The sequence below is a fragment of the Alligator sinensis genome, unplaced genomic scaffold, assembly GCF_000455745.1.
Source record: "Alligator sinensis unplaced genomic scaffold, ASM45574v1 scaffold722_1, whole genome shotgun sequence".
Classification (NCBI taxonomy): Eukaryota; Metazoa; Chordata; order Crocodylia; family Alligatoridae; genus Alligator; species Alligator sinensis.
The window spans coordinates 1,401,827-1,417,077 of record NW_005842345.1 but is presented as its reverse complement, the minus strand read 5'-3'; the positions used below and the strand labels follow the sequence as shown (position 1 = coordinate 1,417,077).

Below are 15,251 nucleotides of genomic sequence, written 5' to 3'. Positions count from 1 at the left end.
GTGCGCGGTGAGTGCGAGGCGGGACATGCCAGGGCTTGCGGAGAGCCGTCTTCGCCCCTCCCCGGCCCGGGTGCTGCGGAGCACGGCTCCCCGCCGGCTCGGCATCCGAACCAGAGTCTGGCAGCAGCCTGGGTAGAGGGAGCAGCTGCCCGGGCACCACCTGCCGCTGGAGTGGCGCTGCCCCCTTCCGTCTTCTTCCCCGCCTGGCATGATCCCCACCCCGCTCCTGGCTGGCCTCCCTCCATCTTCCCTGCCTGGCATGACCCCGCAGGCTGTGCCCCTGGCTGCTGTGCCCTTCACCAGCCTCTGCTTTATCCCCCTGTGCGACCGGCATGAAGAAACATGCCGTCTTGATGGGACCTGGTGTCACAGTCCCGAGTGTGTTGCCTGTCAGCCCCTGCTGCCTGTTGCCTAATAAGCGATGTTTGGGACTTGATTTTTCTGTTGTCACGTGTGGGCTGCGTCGGTCCCTTGGGCAGCGCTGACTAAGGAAAGGAAAGGTCTTGGCTCTGTGAGCTCATAGCACCAAAGTTTTTTTCCCCTAACTCATGACCCTGAAGGAATTCCCCGGTGGTGGTTGTCCTGCCGCAGGCTCTAGCTGTGCTACGCCACTTTCTCCAGTTCCAAAAGAAAGGGGGATTTTTGGACTATAATGCCTAGTCCCATGCATTGCAGACTACTGGTTTAACAGGAGGCGTCTACACCTTCATCAAGTGTGCCATAATCGACTCTACTGTGCATTAGTACAAATGATCTTTTTGTGACGTTACTGCACAGTAGACTGAATCTATTGTGCATTAACATGGGTTTTGCCTGCTGCACTAATGCACGATAGAGTTGGTCTACTGCACCTGAAGCATTTTATGTAGATGCGACACAGAGTTTAAAAAAAAAATAAAAAAATCGGTGAGCCAACCCTCCACACACCAGGCACCAAGCTTCTTATGATGACAAAAAACCAGGAATGCTGTGTAGCGTGTTAGGGGCAATAAGGGAACTAAAAATTCCCTGCCATAGCAATGTACGGTTTTTGATGTGCATGTAGGGGTGTGTGTGGGGAGGGGGGGAAATCTTGAAATGGGTCAAAGAGCTGTGCTAGAAACATGCTGTATATATACCAGTGAATCTGTGGGGTGGTACAGGTACATGCTGGTGAGGTCCATCTTGCACTGCGCACACGAATAATGCGATAAACCATGCTGTGTCGGACTCGTGCGTAACTTGGTATCGTGTTGTAGTAGCTAGGAGGAAGTGACAGTTTCCTACTTCAACTCTTGTTCCTACAGGGCTGCAGATGTGTTTTGCTGTAACCCAAACTGCATTCTGCGGGTTTCTTTGCCTTGATCCAATTTGTCATGCTTAGCTTTGAATGGCAGTGTAGCAGGCATTGGGGAAATGCTCAGCTGTGGTTCAGGAGTGTATGCCAACTCAGAGGGACAGCAGAGAACGTAGCCTTGTAACCAAACCATACTGTATTGAAGAGCAGGTTGCATGGTGAGCTGAAATGGCTGAGACCAGCCTGATGCTGAGGGACTTGGAAAATTTTCTCATGCTTTCCCATTCATCCAGCCCCTCCTTGCTTTAAACTTCATCTGTGCTCTGAGCAGGACAGAGTGCAACTTGCATGCTCACTGCTGTATATCATAAGCAGGGATCCTGGTTCTGTCTGATGGGGAGAATTGTCTCTTCTCCCCCTCCAGTCATCATGCTTTGTTATTTTCAGATTTTAAAAAGCAACCCAAAATCCACCCTTTCCTGTGTGGGTTTTTTCATTTAAAAAAAAAAAAAAAAAAAAAAATGCCACTAACATATATCTATATCTATATATTAGTGGTGTTTCATTTTCATCACAGTAATAATGTGGATTTGGAGCTACTTTTTTTTAATTTGAAAATTGGGGATTTTTTTTTTTTAAACTGGGGAAAACCAGGATCCCTGGTCATAAATGTTAATTGGCCTGTTTTTTTTTTACGTTCTTAAATTTTTAGCCCAAATAATGACTATTTCCTTGTGATGACTGAATTGTCGTTTATTTCTGTCTCAACAGTCTTCCTTGTGCTGCACAGCACAGGCCTGCCTCATGCTTTTTAGCTTCATAGACTTGGAGGATTCCTCGGCAAATAACCATCTAGCTTGGAGGTCGCAGACAGGCTCAGACATATGTCAGCATGTGTGTGGTGCTCATGGGAGCAGCTCTGTAATCTGAAGGATGTGAGCCACTTCCATTCAAGACTAATGAAGGATTTTCATTGGCATCAAGGACACTTGTACACTTCCTACTGAGGAAGCTTAACCCATGTACCCCATTTTTGTGCCTTAACACTGAGCTGGATGGAGGCAAGTGTATCAAAAGTCCTTGGTCTCTGCAAATGCCAAGGACCAGGTGGTGGTGGATCCCGGAGGCAAAGGATCTCTCTGCCGCAGAGGCTTTTGACTTTGAGCAAATCCCTCTGCTTTGGTCTCTTGGGCTGTAAAATGGAAGATAATGGGAGAATCCAACCTGTGGAGGTTGCTAGGTGTCATGTGTGCTCCTTAGTTTCCGATTGGGTAGTTTCTACTGTTTTTCAGACTTCAATAGGTTTGCATCTTGCCTTTGGCAAGGCCCACCTCACCTCGTGAGGGCTGATGTAATGCGCTGACCTTGGAAAGTGATGTGTGCTGATAAGCTTTATCTTGTGTTATGCAAGCTCTGGCCAGGAGTTATTTTCAGTCCTTTTGGTTTGTGCCTGGTCTAAGCTGCTTGCCTTGGGGTTGTGGGGAAGGAAGTGGGCTAACTGCCAAACAGCAAAGGTGGTCAGGATTGTAATTGGGAGGCAGATAAAGGTCTGACCGAGCTGTGGAAATGAGGCTTGTTGCCTGTGGGTGGCATGACTTGGATGTAGACGGGCTACACGGTACAGTGGATCCCGTATACTACTCCCCAGGGGTTGGGAGTGCTGTCCCGTGGTGCGTGGTGGTGCTTTTCTTGCAAAGGGATATCCTGATCTGGGAGAGCCCTTCAAGATGTTTGGGCCTAACTGCACTCCTGCTCTCCCCATTTGGGCTCCCAGGTGGTATCTTACCTTCTGCCTGCAATAGCTCAGCAGTGAAAAACAATTATGCACTTCATTTTAGTGGTGAGAGAAGTTGTCCTGTGTCTGTTAAGGTCATGGGACTGCTGCTAAAATGTCAGGGCTCTGCTGGGTTGTGCATGTGTGAGGGCTTCTTTGTGAACAAAAATGTGGTGGTTTGTCTGGATTTTCCACCCCCCCCCCCTGCAATAATCGGTGCCTCTGACAAAGAGCAATTTACAGCTCAAAAGATTGGTGTTTAATTTGAAGCAGGGTTCAACTTAAGGGGAGGGGAGTTAATTATGAACTCAGTCTGGACAAACGGGGTGTGGATGTCATGACGTTGTCAGTAAACTTTTTTTTTTTCCTTGCTATTTATTTTGTTCATCCTGCAAATGGGGTGTCTGCTTGAGGGTGAACGAGTGGAAAGTCTTGAATCCTGTGCCTCTACTGCTGCTGTTCTTGGAAACGACTTGGGTGGGGGGAGGGAAGAAAAGATGGCATGTTTGGATGGTAGGAAGCCAGGCTGGGCCTGAAGACTATTTATTTGCGGATCTGAGTCATCCTTAGGAAGCTTTTTAGTTGGGGGCAGACCTGTTGAAACCGGTTTGTTAGCCTTCCTGTAGTCATGCTATCCAGGAGCTAGAAAGTGGGTGTGCATTAGGGGCAGGGTCTCGGCATAGCCTGATCTGTTGCGTTGTTCGAGCAGTGTTGACTCCCTCCTAAGTGCTTCTAATCTCCTCCTTTCCTGCAGTTTTTTTTGTTTGGTTTTTTGGTTTTTTTCGGCTTGTGATGCACTCGGGCATCATTCCTTCTAGGTTCACGGCCTGTTGCACCTCGGGGATGGCATTTCAATTCTTCTTCCAGCACAGGAATCCACGAAGACTTGTTTTTTCTCTGCATGGCCCACCCCCCACCATGCACCTTTCTCTGGTCTCCTGTTGGAGAATAAACTTGTCCCCTATGGATTCAGTAGTCTTCTGTCTCTGCCGTTCTGATTCAAAGATGCACTACCCTTCCTTTCTCCTTCACAAACCCATCTCCTGCCCTTTCTCTGTCCTTAGTTCATAAGGGCCTTTTTGGGGGTGGGAATTTAATGCTTTCCCAGTTCATCCAGGTGTGAACAGGAGCACTTTTAAACAAGTGCTCCTGTTTAAAAAAGAGCAATTGGACCTCCAGCCTGCCCCTTGGAGATGGGCAAGTGGCAGAGACTAGAGCACCGTTTCTCAACCTGTGGGTTGTGACCCAAAAGTAGGTTGCAAGAATGTATAAAAGGGTCACGAACAAATTTTAAAAATGGATTCTCCTTTTAAAGGAGTAAAATGGGGGAAGCTGACTTTTTCCCTTACAGGCTGCCAAGGATGGCTTGGGGTCCCCCATGCCCTACACACTGGGGGACTGGGGGTGGGGAGCAGCAGGTGGAGAATGAGGGGCATTGGGTATGGACTGGCCATTAACCTTTACAAATGGGTCCTGGTAGAAAAAAGGATAAGAACTGCTGGCCTAGAGGATTTCAGTGGAGGGAGATTAAAAATACAAAACAACCCCCCCCCCCCCCCCCCCCCCCCGCCTGAAACAAAACCCTCTCCAAGAAGAGAGTAGCACCATAGTGCTTTCACCGTCGTCTTGTTGGGAGAAGAGGCAGCAGTATCAGAAATGTAGAGGTCTCTGTGCTTGGGCTTCCCACTTTTCCAGAGCAAGTACACATCTCGCTCTGCAAATTGGATAACCCCAAGGGTCTGGAAGTTGAGGAAAGTGGATTTCTCTGCACCTGTTTTTCTGCCCCCACTTCTGTGCCTGCAGGAACACTTCCTGGTCTGGTGAAAGTTGCTGAGTGGAAAGGTCTTGCTGAAGAAATAACTACGTTTAAGGGAGGGGCGGGAATGGGTATCCTCACTCCAGAAATGGAAAGGGTTCTCTGGTGTAAACAGCAACTAATCAGAGCTCTGGCTAAGGTGACTCGGGTGATGTTTAATTTCTGTGACGTTAGAGTGGCTGAAGTCCGCTTGTCAGGTGAGCAGATATTGTGAGCTGAGCTAATAGCCAATTGATGCCTGTTAAACTGGAGGAAATAAGCAGTGCATTTCAGGGTCACAATCATAGAAAATGAGGGTTGGAGAAGACCTCAGGAGACCATCTTCTAGTCCCACCCCCTGCTCAAAGCAGGACCAGTCCCAACTGGATCATCCCAGCCAAAGCTTTGTCTAGCTGGTTTTAAAAACCTCCGAGGAGGGAGCTTCCACCACCTCTCAGGGTGACCTGTTCAAGTTCTTCCTAATATCCAACCTAAACCTCCCTTGCTGCCTCTTGAGCCGATTGCTCCTTGTTTTGTCATCTGCCACCATTGAGAACAGTCCAGCTCCGTCCTCTTTTGAACCCCCCTTCAGGGAGTTGAAAGCTGCTATTAAATCCCCCCATAGTCTTCTTTTTTGTAGACTAAGTAAACCCAGCTCCCTCAGTCTCTCCTCACAAGTCATGTGTCCCAGCTCCCTCACCATTTTCGTTGTTCTCCACTGGACTCTCTCCAACTTGTCCACGTACTTTCCATAGTGAGGGGCCCAAAACTGGACATGGGACTCCAGATGTGGCCTTGCCAATGCAGAATAGAGTGGAATAATTACTTCCTTTGATTGCTGGCAATGCACCTACAATGCGGCCCAGTATGCTGTTACCCTTCTTGGCAACAAGGGCACACCGCTGACTCAAATTCACCTTATTGTTCCCTGTAACCCATAGGTCCTCTTTCTGCAGAGCTGCTTCCTAACCAGTCAGTTTCTAGCTTGTCCTGATTAATGGGATTTTTCCATCCTAGTTGCAGGACGTTGCACCTGTCCTTGTTGAACCCCATGAGATTTCCTTTGGCCCAGTCATCCAATTTGTCTATGCCACACTGAATCCTCCAGTGCATCTACCACACCCCACTGGAGCAGAGAAGAGGAATTTGGAGCAGAGAACAGGAACAACTCAAAGTTAGCAAGTGCTCAAGATTTGAATGTGTCCTCTGGAAAACCACAAGATTTGAAGAGTGAATCCTGCCAAGCAACCTGGTGTTTTCCTTGTGATGCAATCCTCAAATCTTGTCTGACTTTTCCTTCCTGAATGCTACAAAATTGCTGTCTGCTACAGGACAAAAATTGGGGGAGAGAATGGACAGAGATTTTGATTCCTCTTCTATTTCCCTGTGTTCAGGGGCCTCAGAGCACTGAGAGGTCTTTTCCCTCTTACAAACTCTCAGCTCTGTAGACATGCCTGTTATCCCCTAAGCAAAAAATAGGTGCAGATCTCCCTTGACTCCATAGTTTCCCTCCCAGTTTGAGACACACTGTCCATAGTCCCTGTCTGAGCAGAGTTCCAGCACACGGGAAGGGGCAGAACCTGGATTAGAGGGGGAACTACACAGTCACCAGATGACCTCTTCCTAGCCAAAGCTCAAAACTGGTATTTTGCCTTCATCCTCCTTGACCTGCCAGCTCCCTCTGAAATGCCAGCCTGTTTCAACCTTAGGTGCCATGACTGTTGTCTTCTACTTTTGGTCTCTTAAGGGATGAGGTCCTGGATATGAGAAACTATTTACTCTGCCAGGCTGTGTGCTAATAGGATGTTCCTGGTCCAGGACTTGGACCCAAAGGCATTAAAGGTTTAACTTGTGCAGGTTGCATAGCAAGCTGGTGGCCACTGCTGTGGCCACTAGTCCCTATTTCTCTATAGGTGCAGAGAGTTCCAAGCTGTCTACTCCCATCTCAATACAGAAGTTACCAGCCTTTTTTCCTCCACCCTGATGCTGCTGCCTTGGCTCAAGTATTCTTGGCAGTTTTTAGACTTAAACAGTTGCTCTCTGTTTCCAGCATAAGGCCAAGTCAGCAAGCGTGTTGAGGATACGGGATGCAGAAGGATCCAGGGTGGACGCTGCTGCCTCGAGACCAACTACTCCAGACTTGGACTTCTACTTCGTTGATGGTAGACTTCGTTGCAAACGGTGCCCTAGAGGTATTGTGTTCCCCAGGCTAGTTCTCTGCTCTGCTCTTTCTTGTTCTTGGGGCACAACTCTATCCTTTCCTCTTGCCTGTCTGTTCCATCACTATCCGTGGAATGACAATACCCTTTCATTCCTGTCTCCTCTTCACTTACCTATACCGTTCGAGAGACTTCCCTTTCCAATCCTGCTCTCACCCCTCCTTTTTCTGATGGGAAACCACACATGGATGAGAGCTGGGGTAAGCAAGTGTTATTACAGTGGGATGCTGTCTTGAAACCCTCATCTTGGGCTTGTTGTCTGGCTGTATATGGGGGGCTTGCAGAGTCTCAGGTTTTCTTTTATTGGTGGTTTGCCACCTCTAAATTGAGTGAAAGCAGATACCACTTTTAGCATGCAAACACCACCCTTTCCTTCTGGGCAGATGCTCTTTGCTGCATCTCTCCATCTAATGTGCCATTTCTCTTCCTCCTTGCCTGCAGGTCACTATGTTAAGGAGCACTGTGCTAATCCTGATGGTTCTGCGATGTGCCTTCCATGTAAAGAAGGCTTTGAATACATGGCCTACTCCAATGAGTTCAAGACATGCTTCTCTTGCCGTGCCTGCAGGGGAGGTAATAAGGAAATTGAAACTAAGGGTTTTCATCCGGCAGGGGGCAGTCTTCTACCACACTTCATTCACTGTAGTAGTGTAGGATGAACCATGGAGGGATTGTAAGCCCCTTTGGGAAAGGGACTGCATGTCAGCTTGGTACCAGTGGGGTTGGGTCCTAGTTCCTGTTTGGGGCTATAAGGTGCTGCCGTAATATATTTTAATAGAGGAGTCTCTCCCACTGGACAGACTAACTTTCTGGATGACGGGCAGAGGAATGTGTCTTGTCTACAACACCTGCTTACCATCACAGCAGGGTGGGTATTTGTTTTCTGGAAAGCTGTGTAGGCCTTAGCCCCTTGCTCTGGTGTGTGCAGGCACTAATGGCTTTTCATTTTGCTCATACAGCAGCATGGCTCACTGCACTGGGACATTGAACCAGGGCTTGAACTTGAGACCTTCTGCAGTAGAGCATAGACTTTAGCTTAAGGAACTGGCTGGCTGGCTGGCTGGCAGTGGCTGGGCAGAGGCATGGTCCACTTGTAACTTAAAGATCAGGCTAACAGAAGTGCTGTCACTCCTGGGGTATAGGACTGTGGGAATGGATGCATGCAGGGGATGGGTGACTCTGAAGGCAAGTGAGTTAGTGTCTTTCTGTGAGTGTGTTGCAGTTTTTGGGTTTTGTTTTTTTTTTTTTTAAAGCCTTATGGAGGGATCAGTTCCTTGGTCCAAGCTGAGGTGAAACCCAGTAGTGCAGGAAAGGCCCCCCACAGCTCCTTCCAGCCAGGCTTGTTCCACCTTGGTGGGGGTGAAGGGGCTCTAACCAGGCATGTTCTCCTGTGTGTGGTAGACCAGGTGGAGGTGAGACCATGCACCAGCACCAGCGACAGGGAGTGTGCCTGCAAGAATGGCACCTACTGCACCCCAGATCAGCCCTGTGAAATGTGCCACAAGTGCCGAACCAGGTGAGAGCTACTTGTCATGCTGCATAGAGGGAAGAGGGGCTTGGGGCTGGAGCAGGACCTTCCCAGTCCTGATCCACAGTACAGCTGAAGGCAATAGAATGTGTAAGTATGGCTATCCCATGCTGGCTGGTCCACCTGCCAAGTACTAATTCACTTCTGTCTCTTTCCTAGTTGCCCCAAAGGAGGAGAGGTGGTGAAATCTTGCACGCCATATAGTGATATACAGTGCAGCCACTCCATCGTGCCCCCTCCTGCACAGGGTAAGACCAGAGGGCAATTGGGAAAAGGGGGCTAGGAGCAGAAGCCTTCAGGAGCAAGCATGGTAGCTTACTAGTTAACTCCTTGACTTGAAAAGTAAAGGGAGAAGTTCAGGCCTGAATCCTAATCCACAGTGGTAAGAGAAGTGAGATGGGCCAAATTGTTGGATGAGAGGAGAATTTTGATTCTTGCATCTGGGGTATCGGAGGTGGGAGGGGCTCTCCTCTTGATTCTTGCTTCCATCCAAAGCTCTTGGAGCATTCTCAGTTTGTTTCGTTCTTTTGCAGGTAATTCTGTAGGCTTGGTTACTGGTATTGCTGTGTTTCCAACTATAGTCGTCATAGTCCTGGTTGTGCTGGCAGTTCGGTATTGCTGCTCTTCGGGTAAGAGGTGGGCACAGGTATAGGTGTGAGCAAAGGGCAGAGTGGGGTGCATATGAAATGAGAGGCTGGAAGCTAAATTCTGACAGTGGGAAATGGACTGCAAAGTCTCTGGTGGGAAGGAACTTAGGATCTGTTGGCTGGATAATGCAAAGCTTTCACCACTAGCTTCTGTGGTCAGTCTGCCAGTTTTCGAGCCAATCAGATGGTGCTTGAAGATCACAGAGAGCCCTGAATCTGCTTTAACCAATGGTCTAGCCTTAACAGTGCTACAGCTGGACTGAACTTTTGATCTTTCACACTGCTCTGGCTGCCAGGAGGACAGGAGTGACACTTGTAAATCCCCACACCTAATACCCTGTTGTAAATAGTTGGCTAAAGCCTCCACTGGTTTAAATGAGTGCAGCTCCATTTGATTTCATTGAGCCCTTGGACACTTGACACCAGTACTTTCCACTTCCTAAAAGCTACCACCATATCCTGGGAACCTGCATGTACTGACAAGGGTTGGTGTCAATGGTCATGTGCTCTTCTTGCACCGTAACAAAAATCAGGGATGACCCTGATGTTGTGAAGAAGATGACTTGGCCCACTGTTGCTGGTGTTTTGGGCGACTACTCTAGACAGGATCCTCCCAGGTGGGACTTTGGGGAGGGTGAAAATGACTGAGTCCATCCTTTACGGCAGTCTATTGCCCTCGTCTCGTCTGCCCAGAAAAGAGAAGCAAGGGGAAGACTGGAGGCTTGGCAGAATGGGGCCAGCCTTGTTGCGGGTGAAGTCTGCTAATGGGCCTTTTCTTCTCTTCCAGATGATGAGAAATCTTTTGACTTAAAGGTGAGGGTTGTGCTACTGTGCTTTCTGGGGAGAGGTGGGGTATAATTGCATCTTGATTGTAGATGTGCAGGGATTGCTCTGCCTGGTTATTTTGACTGAAATGAAGGAAGCTACTTCAGGGTTTCCAAGAGCATTTTGGGAGTGTATGGGAGAGGAGCTCTAGTCTTGGCAGAATTAATGCTCTAATAGCCCCAGTTCTTCCTTATCCCATGGAAGATTTCACAGACATTAGGGCTGGAAGGGATCTCAAGATTATCATTGGGTCCAGCCGCCCGCCCCCCCGCCCCGATCACCCCAGCAAGATACGCTTACATGTCCAAGCTCTTCTTAAAGGTATCCAGAGAAGGTGCTTGCACCATTTTGGGGGGAGTCTATTCCAGACTCTGGAGACTCGGATGGTAAAGAAGCCTAGAGCTCTCAACTTTAATACTTCTGACTAGAAAGGACTGGTGTTGTCTCTCCTCTTCAGTCCAAGATCCTATTGCGGCTGACAAACAGCACAAGGAGGAATCAAGGAACTCTGGACAACCACAGGAATCAAAAGATGGATTGGGAGTCCCAGCATAAGCTGCTAGTTCCACAGGAGCAGGCTGGTCAACTGGGCCCTATGGGACCAGTGGCAGAGGCCAGCCACTCAGAGCTGGAGGTAACAAAATAGTGTGTGCGCACCCACCTATATACACACATGCTGGTGCTCTTTTACTGAATGACTTGCACAGTAGACTTCCTTTCCTAATTCTAGGGCTGAATTTGGACTCCAATTGTGAGTTGGGGGTTTTGATGAGCCCCCCACTTCTCCCAACACCTGCTGACATTGCTTTTGGTCAGAATGGTTCAGTGCAGGTGGCAAGCTTTTTAGGAAGGCAGAAATCTCTGCCATGGCTTAATCAAGTGTAAACAGCACAGTATTTCACCATATGTGTGGAAAGGAGTTAAGTGCTGGTGCTGACAGCATTTTGTGATGGCCCCCTTTGGCTGTAATCCTAGGATATCTGATGGTAAAATGCCTGATACCGTAGGCTTGTCTGTGGGTTAGCTTCCCTATCCCCTGAAGGGTCAGGGACCTGCCATCTCCATCTATGAGAGAAAAGGGTTGGGGATGTAGAGGGTTTTGCCCCTCTGCTCAGGGTCAGACTGATTACTACAGTTAGGATCAGGAAGGAATTTTACCCCGTGCTCTGACTTTTTTAGTATGGTCTGCTGGGGTTTTGAGCTTTCCTCTGTAGCTGGGGGCATGGCTTTCTTCCTTGGCACTTTCATGGTTTGTTTGGGTTTTTTTTTTTTTAACCACCCTTGCAGCAGCAGAATATTGCCTACGCTTGTCCTCCTGCTTTACTTGTGACAGCGTGGGGTGTTGGGTCTTGTGACTGTGACAGGCAAGGATTTGTTTGGGGTAGTTTGGATGGGGATGATGCTGCCTCTGGCAGGAGGCTGAACTAGATGACCTCTAGGGGTCCCTTCCATCTCTACTCTTTTCTATGACCATGGCCTGTCTCCAGGTTCAGTGGATGATCTTTGAACAGCCATCTTGTGTGGATCTTGCAGGGAGAGCAAACCATACAGAAGAAATCTCATTCATGTCTCAGTATTACAAGGGAAAGAAGGGGGAGTCCCCTTCTCTGTTGCTTAATGGTAGCTGGTGTCTTACACAACATATGTCATGACCAGAATACTGTATGTGGCTTCATCCTTCTAGGTGGTACAGACAAGTACAGCACCTGAGGTGAAGGGGCGGAAGAATCTGGTTCCAGTGGAGGGAGATGACCAGATAGAGAGTAAGTGGAGTATATAGGCTTGTGACTTGTCCACTGCTTTGTACTAGGAACTGGGAGGGACTATGGAAAACCTTCCAGTCCACAATTCTGTTTTATAGCTGAACCTTCACAGCATGTTGGCACTTCTCCCACTTCTTTGGATGGGGAGTGACCCTCCAGCTGTGTGTGTGTGTGGGTTTTGTTGTTGTTGTTTTTTGTTTTTGTTTTTTGGCCTAGTAGGCAAAGTACCAGGAGATGAAGGGAACTGTATGAGGGTCCTTTTGGGCATGGCTCTCTGGGACCAAGTAGCCACGGCCTGGTGACCTTTCCTGATGCAGTTAGAAAGGGGTGGGGGGCATAGACTACCCCAGCTCACTTGTTACCTTGTCTAAAGGGTGACACGGGTAAGACTGGGGCTGCGAATCCCTGTGGGTTGGATCTGTGTTGGTGATGGGCTGTAGGCAGAGGTGCGTCTAGGGAGGGTGCAGTGGTGCAGTTGGACCCCCTTAACAGAATCTTCCAGTGATAAAGGTGGATGATGCCCAGGCTTAGTCTAGTGAAGAGAGAGGGGATTTAATAGCGGCCTTCAGCTACCTGCAGGGTGGTTCCAAAGAGGATTGAGCTGGACTGTTCTCTGTGGTGGCAGATGACAGAAGAAGGAGAAATGGTTTCAAGTTGCAGCAAGGAAAGTTTAGGTTAGATATTGGGAAGAACTTTCTCACAAGGAGGGTAATAAACCACTGCAACAGGTTACCCAGGGAAGTGGTGGAAGCTCCATCCTTGGAGGTTTTTAAGACCTGGCCTGACAAAGCCTTGACTGGGCTAATATAGCTGGGGATGGTTCTACTTTGTTCACAGGATTGGACTAGATGACCTCCTGAGGTCCCTTCCGACCCTTGATTTTTCTGTGATTTCTAGGTCATGATCTGACTACTGGCAGGCAATCGAGGGGAGGGGTGGGGGTGTGTGGAATTGCCTTGCTTTGTCATGCAGTAGCACCACACAGCCAGAACTTTCTGGGGCTGCTTTTGGAAGGGATAAGGGTTACTCCTGGTGGCATGGTGGACTCTGGGAACTGTCTCACCGGAGGACATGACTGGGAGGTCTCTTCCAGTATCCCCACGCCCTCTGTTCTTATAAGATGGTTATGACTTGGGTTTCTTTTCCCCAGCTCTGCGCAGGTCCTTTGACGTCTTTGCGGAAGAAGTGCCCTACAAGGACTGGAAAAGATTTGGCAGAAAACTTCACCTCTCGGAAAATGAAATTATGATGGCTGAGAAGATTGGTGGGGATTCACTGCTGGAGCAGTATGTGCAGATGTTGACCACCTGGCTGAACAAAGAGGGCACAGGATCCTCTGTGAACACATTGCTGGAGACGCTGGACAGGATCCATCTCAGGGGCGTTGCACAATCAGTTTGCAACAAACTTATTCAGTATGGTCTTTACAAGTATGAAGACGCAAGCCCAGAAGCAGATGGGATTGTCTCTTCATAAGTACCTCTGAAGCCATGGGTCCCTCGTGCCCAGAGATCTTCTGGGAAGAGGAGCTGGAGTTAGTCAGATGCCTGGCGGTAGATTGCAAGCTACTGCAGACGTCCTGAGGTAGAGGAAATGCTCCGAAGGGATTTCTACTTGCACAACAACTCTAACAAATTGTTGCAAGGAACTACTGGGATCTCTTCTTTGGGCATTGGTACCACATGGTCACAGCCTTGTGGACTGCTGTTGACATTTGGCAGAAGTCCTCTCCTGCTGCTAACGCTAAGTCCAGAACTGGAATCTCTCTGGGGTCCCTCTGATGGCTCAGACTACAACCTGTAGTCTGTATCTCTCCTATTGCTGTGGGATAGCTTCAGGCTCTGCGAGTCTCAGATCGCAGCCAGCTGGGCATAGCCATTGCCTAAATAAATCTGTGCCAGGCAAGCTTTAGCTGGACTCTTGCTTTCTGAAAACTGTTTACCTGCTGTACATTTTAGCTATAGATAAGCTCCCCTTCCTGTAAGGCTAGAGCTGGGATGTGAGGGTTGGACTGGGGTTCATGGGAGGGGAAGATTACTACCTTCCCCACTGGTACGCAGACTATGGCCCACAGGCATTGTGTTCCTTTTTTGAAGGATGCTAAACCCCACAGAGGTGCAGGATCATCAGTGGCAGGTGCTCAAAAAAGCACTTGAGAGATGGGTTCAGTTCCTGCTTCGCCACAGACTTCATGAGTGACCTTGAGCAAGTTGCTGTCCTCTTTGCTCAATGCCTGCACGGTGGAGGTGCTAAACCTTCCTTACCTCAGAGAAGGGAAAAGCAAGTGCACTTGGACTATGGTCATGGGTCATCCATCCGTCCTCTGGATGAATGAGGAACTTCATCCAGGCATCAGTTTTCTCTTAGTACATAGTTCAGGGACTTCTTATCTGTGAAGTGACTTGTTGTTGTACCTCAGGATCAGCCAGCTACCCACCTTCCCTCCTCCAAAAGCCATATGGGCATCATCCTGGCAGCCACAGATGCCTTATCCTCAGCATTGAGAAACAGGTGCTTCCCCTCATCCAGCATCTCTCGGAGGATGCTCATACTTGAAGTCTTCCCCCTCCACCCTGCCAACATCTCCTCATGTCATGGCTAATTTGCTTGTTTGTTTTTAAATGGAAGAACATATTCTCAGTATTTATATATTTATTAGTAGCTGTAAAAACTTAACTTTAAAAGCTTAATATAAAAATAAGACTCCTCCTCCTTTTTTACTATGCATGTGTTTTTTGCCTTTTTGTACAGCAGTGTGAACCAGCCAGTAGAGTGGTTTGTACAAATCTTTATGAAGGAAGAATAAACTTAAAAAAAAATTGTACTACTGCTTGCTCTCCCCTTTTTTTCTGCACCCCCTTCCCTCCCCTAGTCCCTCCATTGTTCTGAAATGCTGCTGCCATAGCTAAACCCTAGGGACAAGGGCAAGGCCTCAGTCTACATGGCTCTGACTTCATTGAAGCTATTCTGTCCTTCACTGGAGGCCCAGACTCCGTTTCCTGTGTGGTCAGACTAGATTATCTTCCCCTTGGGCAGACTTGGCACGAGGAAGCCAGTGTCTGCATGTGTCCTGGGGATCACCCCCCACCCCCCCGCCTTTCATTTTGTGTGCAACTAGAATTCAATTGTCTCAATTTGTTTGTCAGCATCTTCATACAGTCACCTATGTCAACATACCATTTGGACCCTATTCTGGCTTGCAGCCATTTGAGTCCATGAGAAGAGCTACAGGACACTATTAACAAAAGTCTGGCTTTACTGAAGAAGATGCCTTCAGTCCTATTTGGCACAGATGGTAGTGGTCCCACTGGGGGTAGCGGCAAACTCGAGCAGCTTTTCCCTGCCCCCTCCCTTTGGATCCAGGATGTTGGTCTTGCTGGGAACGGATGCTCTTTTAAAACAGAGTTGCTGCTCTTATAGTAGA

The 15,251-nt window shown here is 48.5% G+C and overlaps 1 protein-coding gene across 1 annotated transcript; it reads left to right on the top strand.

The window, feature by feature from the left end:
- Positions 1 to 1,816: 1,816 nt before the first annotated feature.
- On the top strand, positions 1,817 to 14,629 carry TNFRSF10B (TNF receptor superfamily member 10b). Its single transcript, XM_014522393.2, has 10 exons — positions 1,817 to 2,337; positions 6,896 to 7,037; positions 7,506 to 7,637; positions 8,466 to 8,580; positions 8,752 to 8,840; positions 9,126 to 9,221; positions 10,027 to 10,052; positions 10,522 to 10,698; positions 11,749 to 11,827; positions 12,978 to 14,629. The coding sequence occupies exons 1-10, from the start codon at positions 2,332 to 2,334 to the stop codon at positions 13,301 to 13,303; spliced, it is 1,188 nt and encodes a 395-aa protein (XP_014377879.2). The 5' UTR covers positions 1,817 to 2,331; the 3' UTR covers positions 13,304 to 14,629.
- Positions 14,630 to 15,251: the final 622 nt, after the last annotated feature.

Excerpts from the sequence above, each read along its gene's own strand:
- TNFRSF10B (XM_014522393.2), top strand. Across the intron at positions 8,841-9,125 it reads CGTGCCCCCTCCTGCACAGG|GTAATTCTGTAGGCTTGGTT; the intron begins GTAAGACCAGAG and ends GTTCTTTTGCAG. Across the intron at positions 10,699-11,748 it reads CCAGCCACTCAGAGCTGGAG|GTGGTACAGACAAGTACAGC; the intron begins GTAACAAAATAG and ends TCATCCTTCTAG.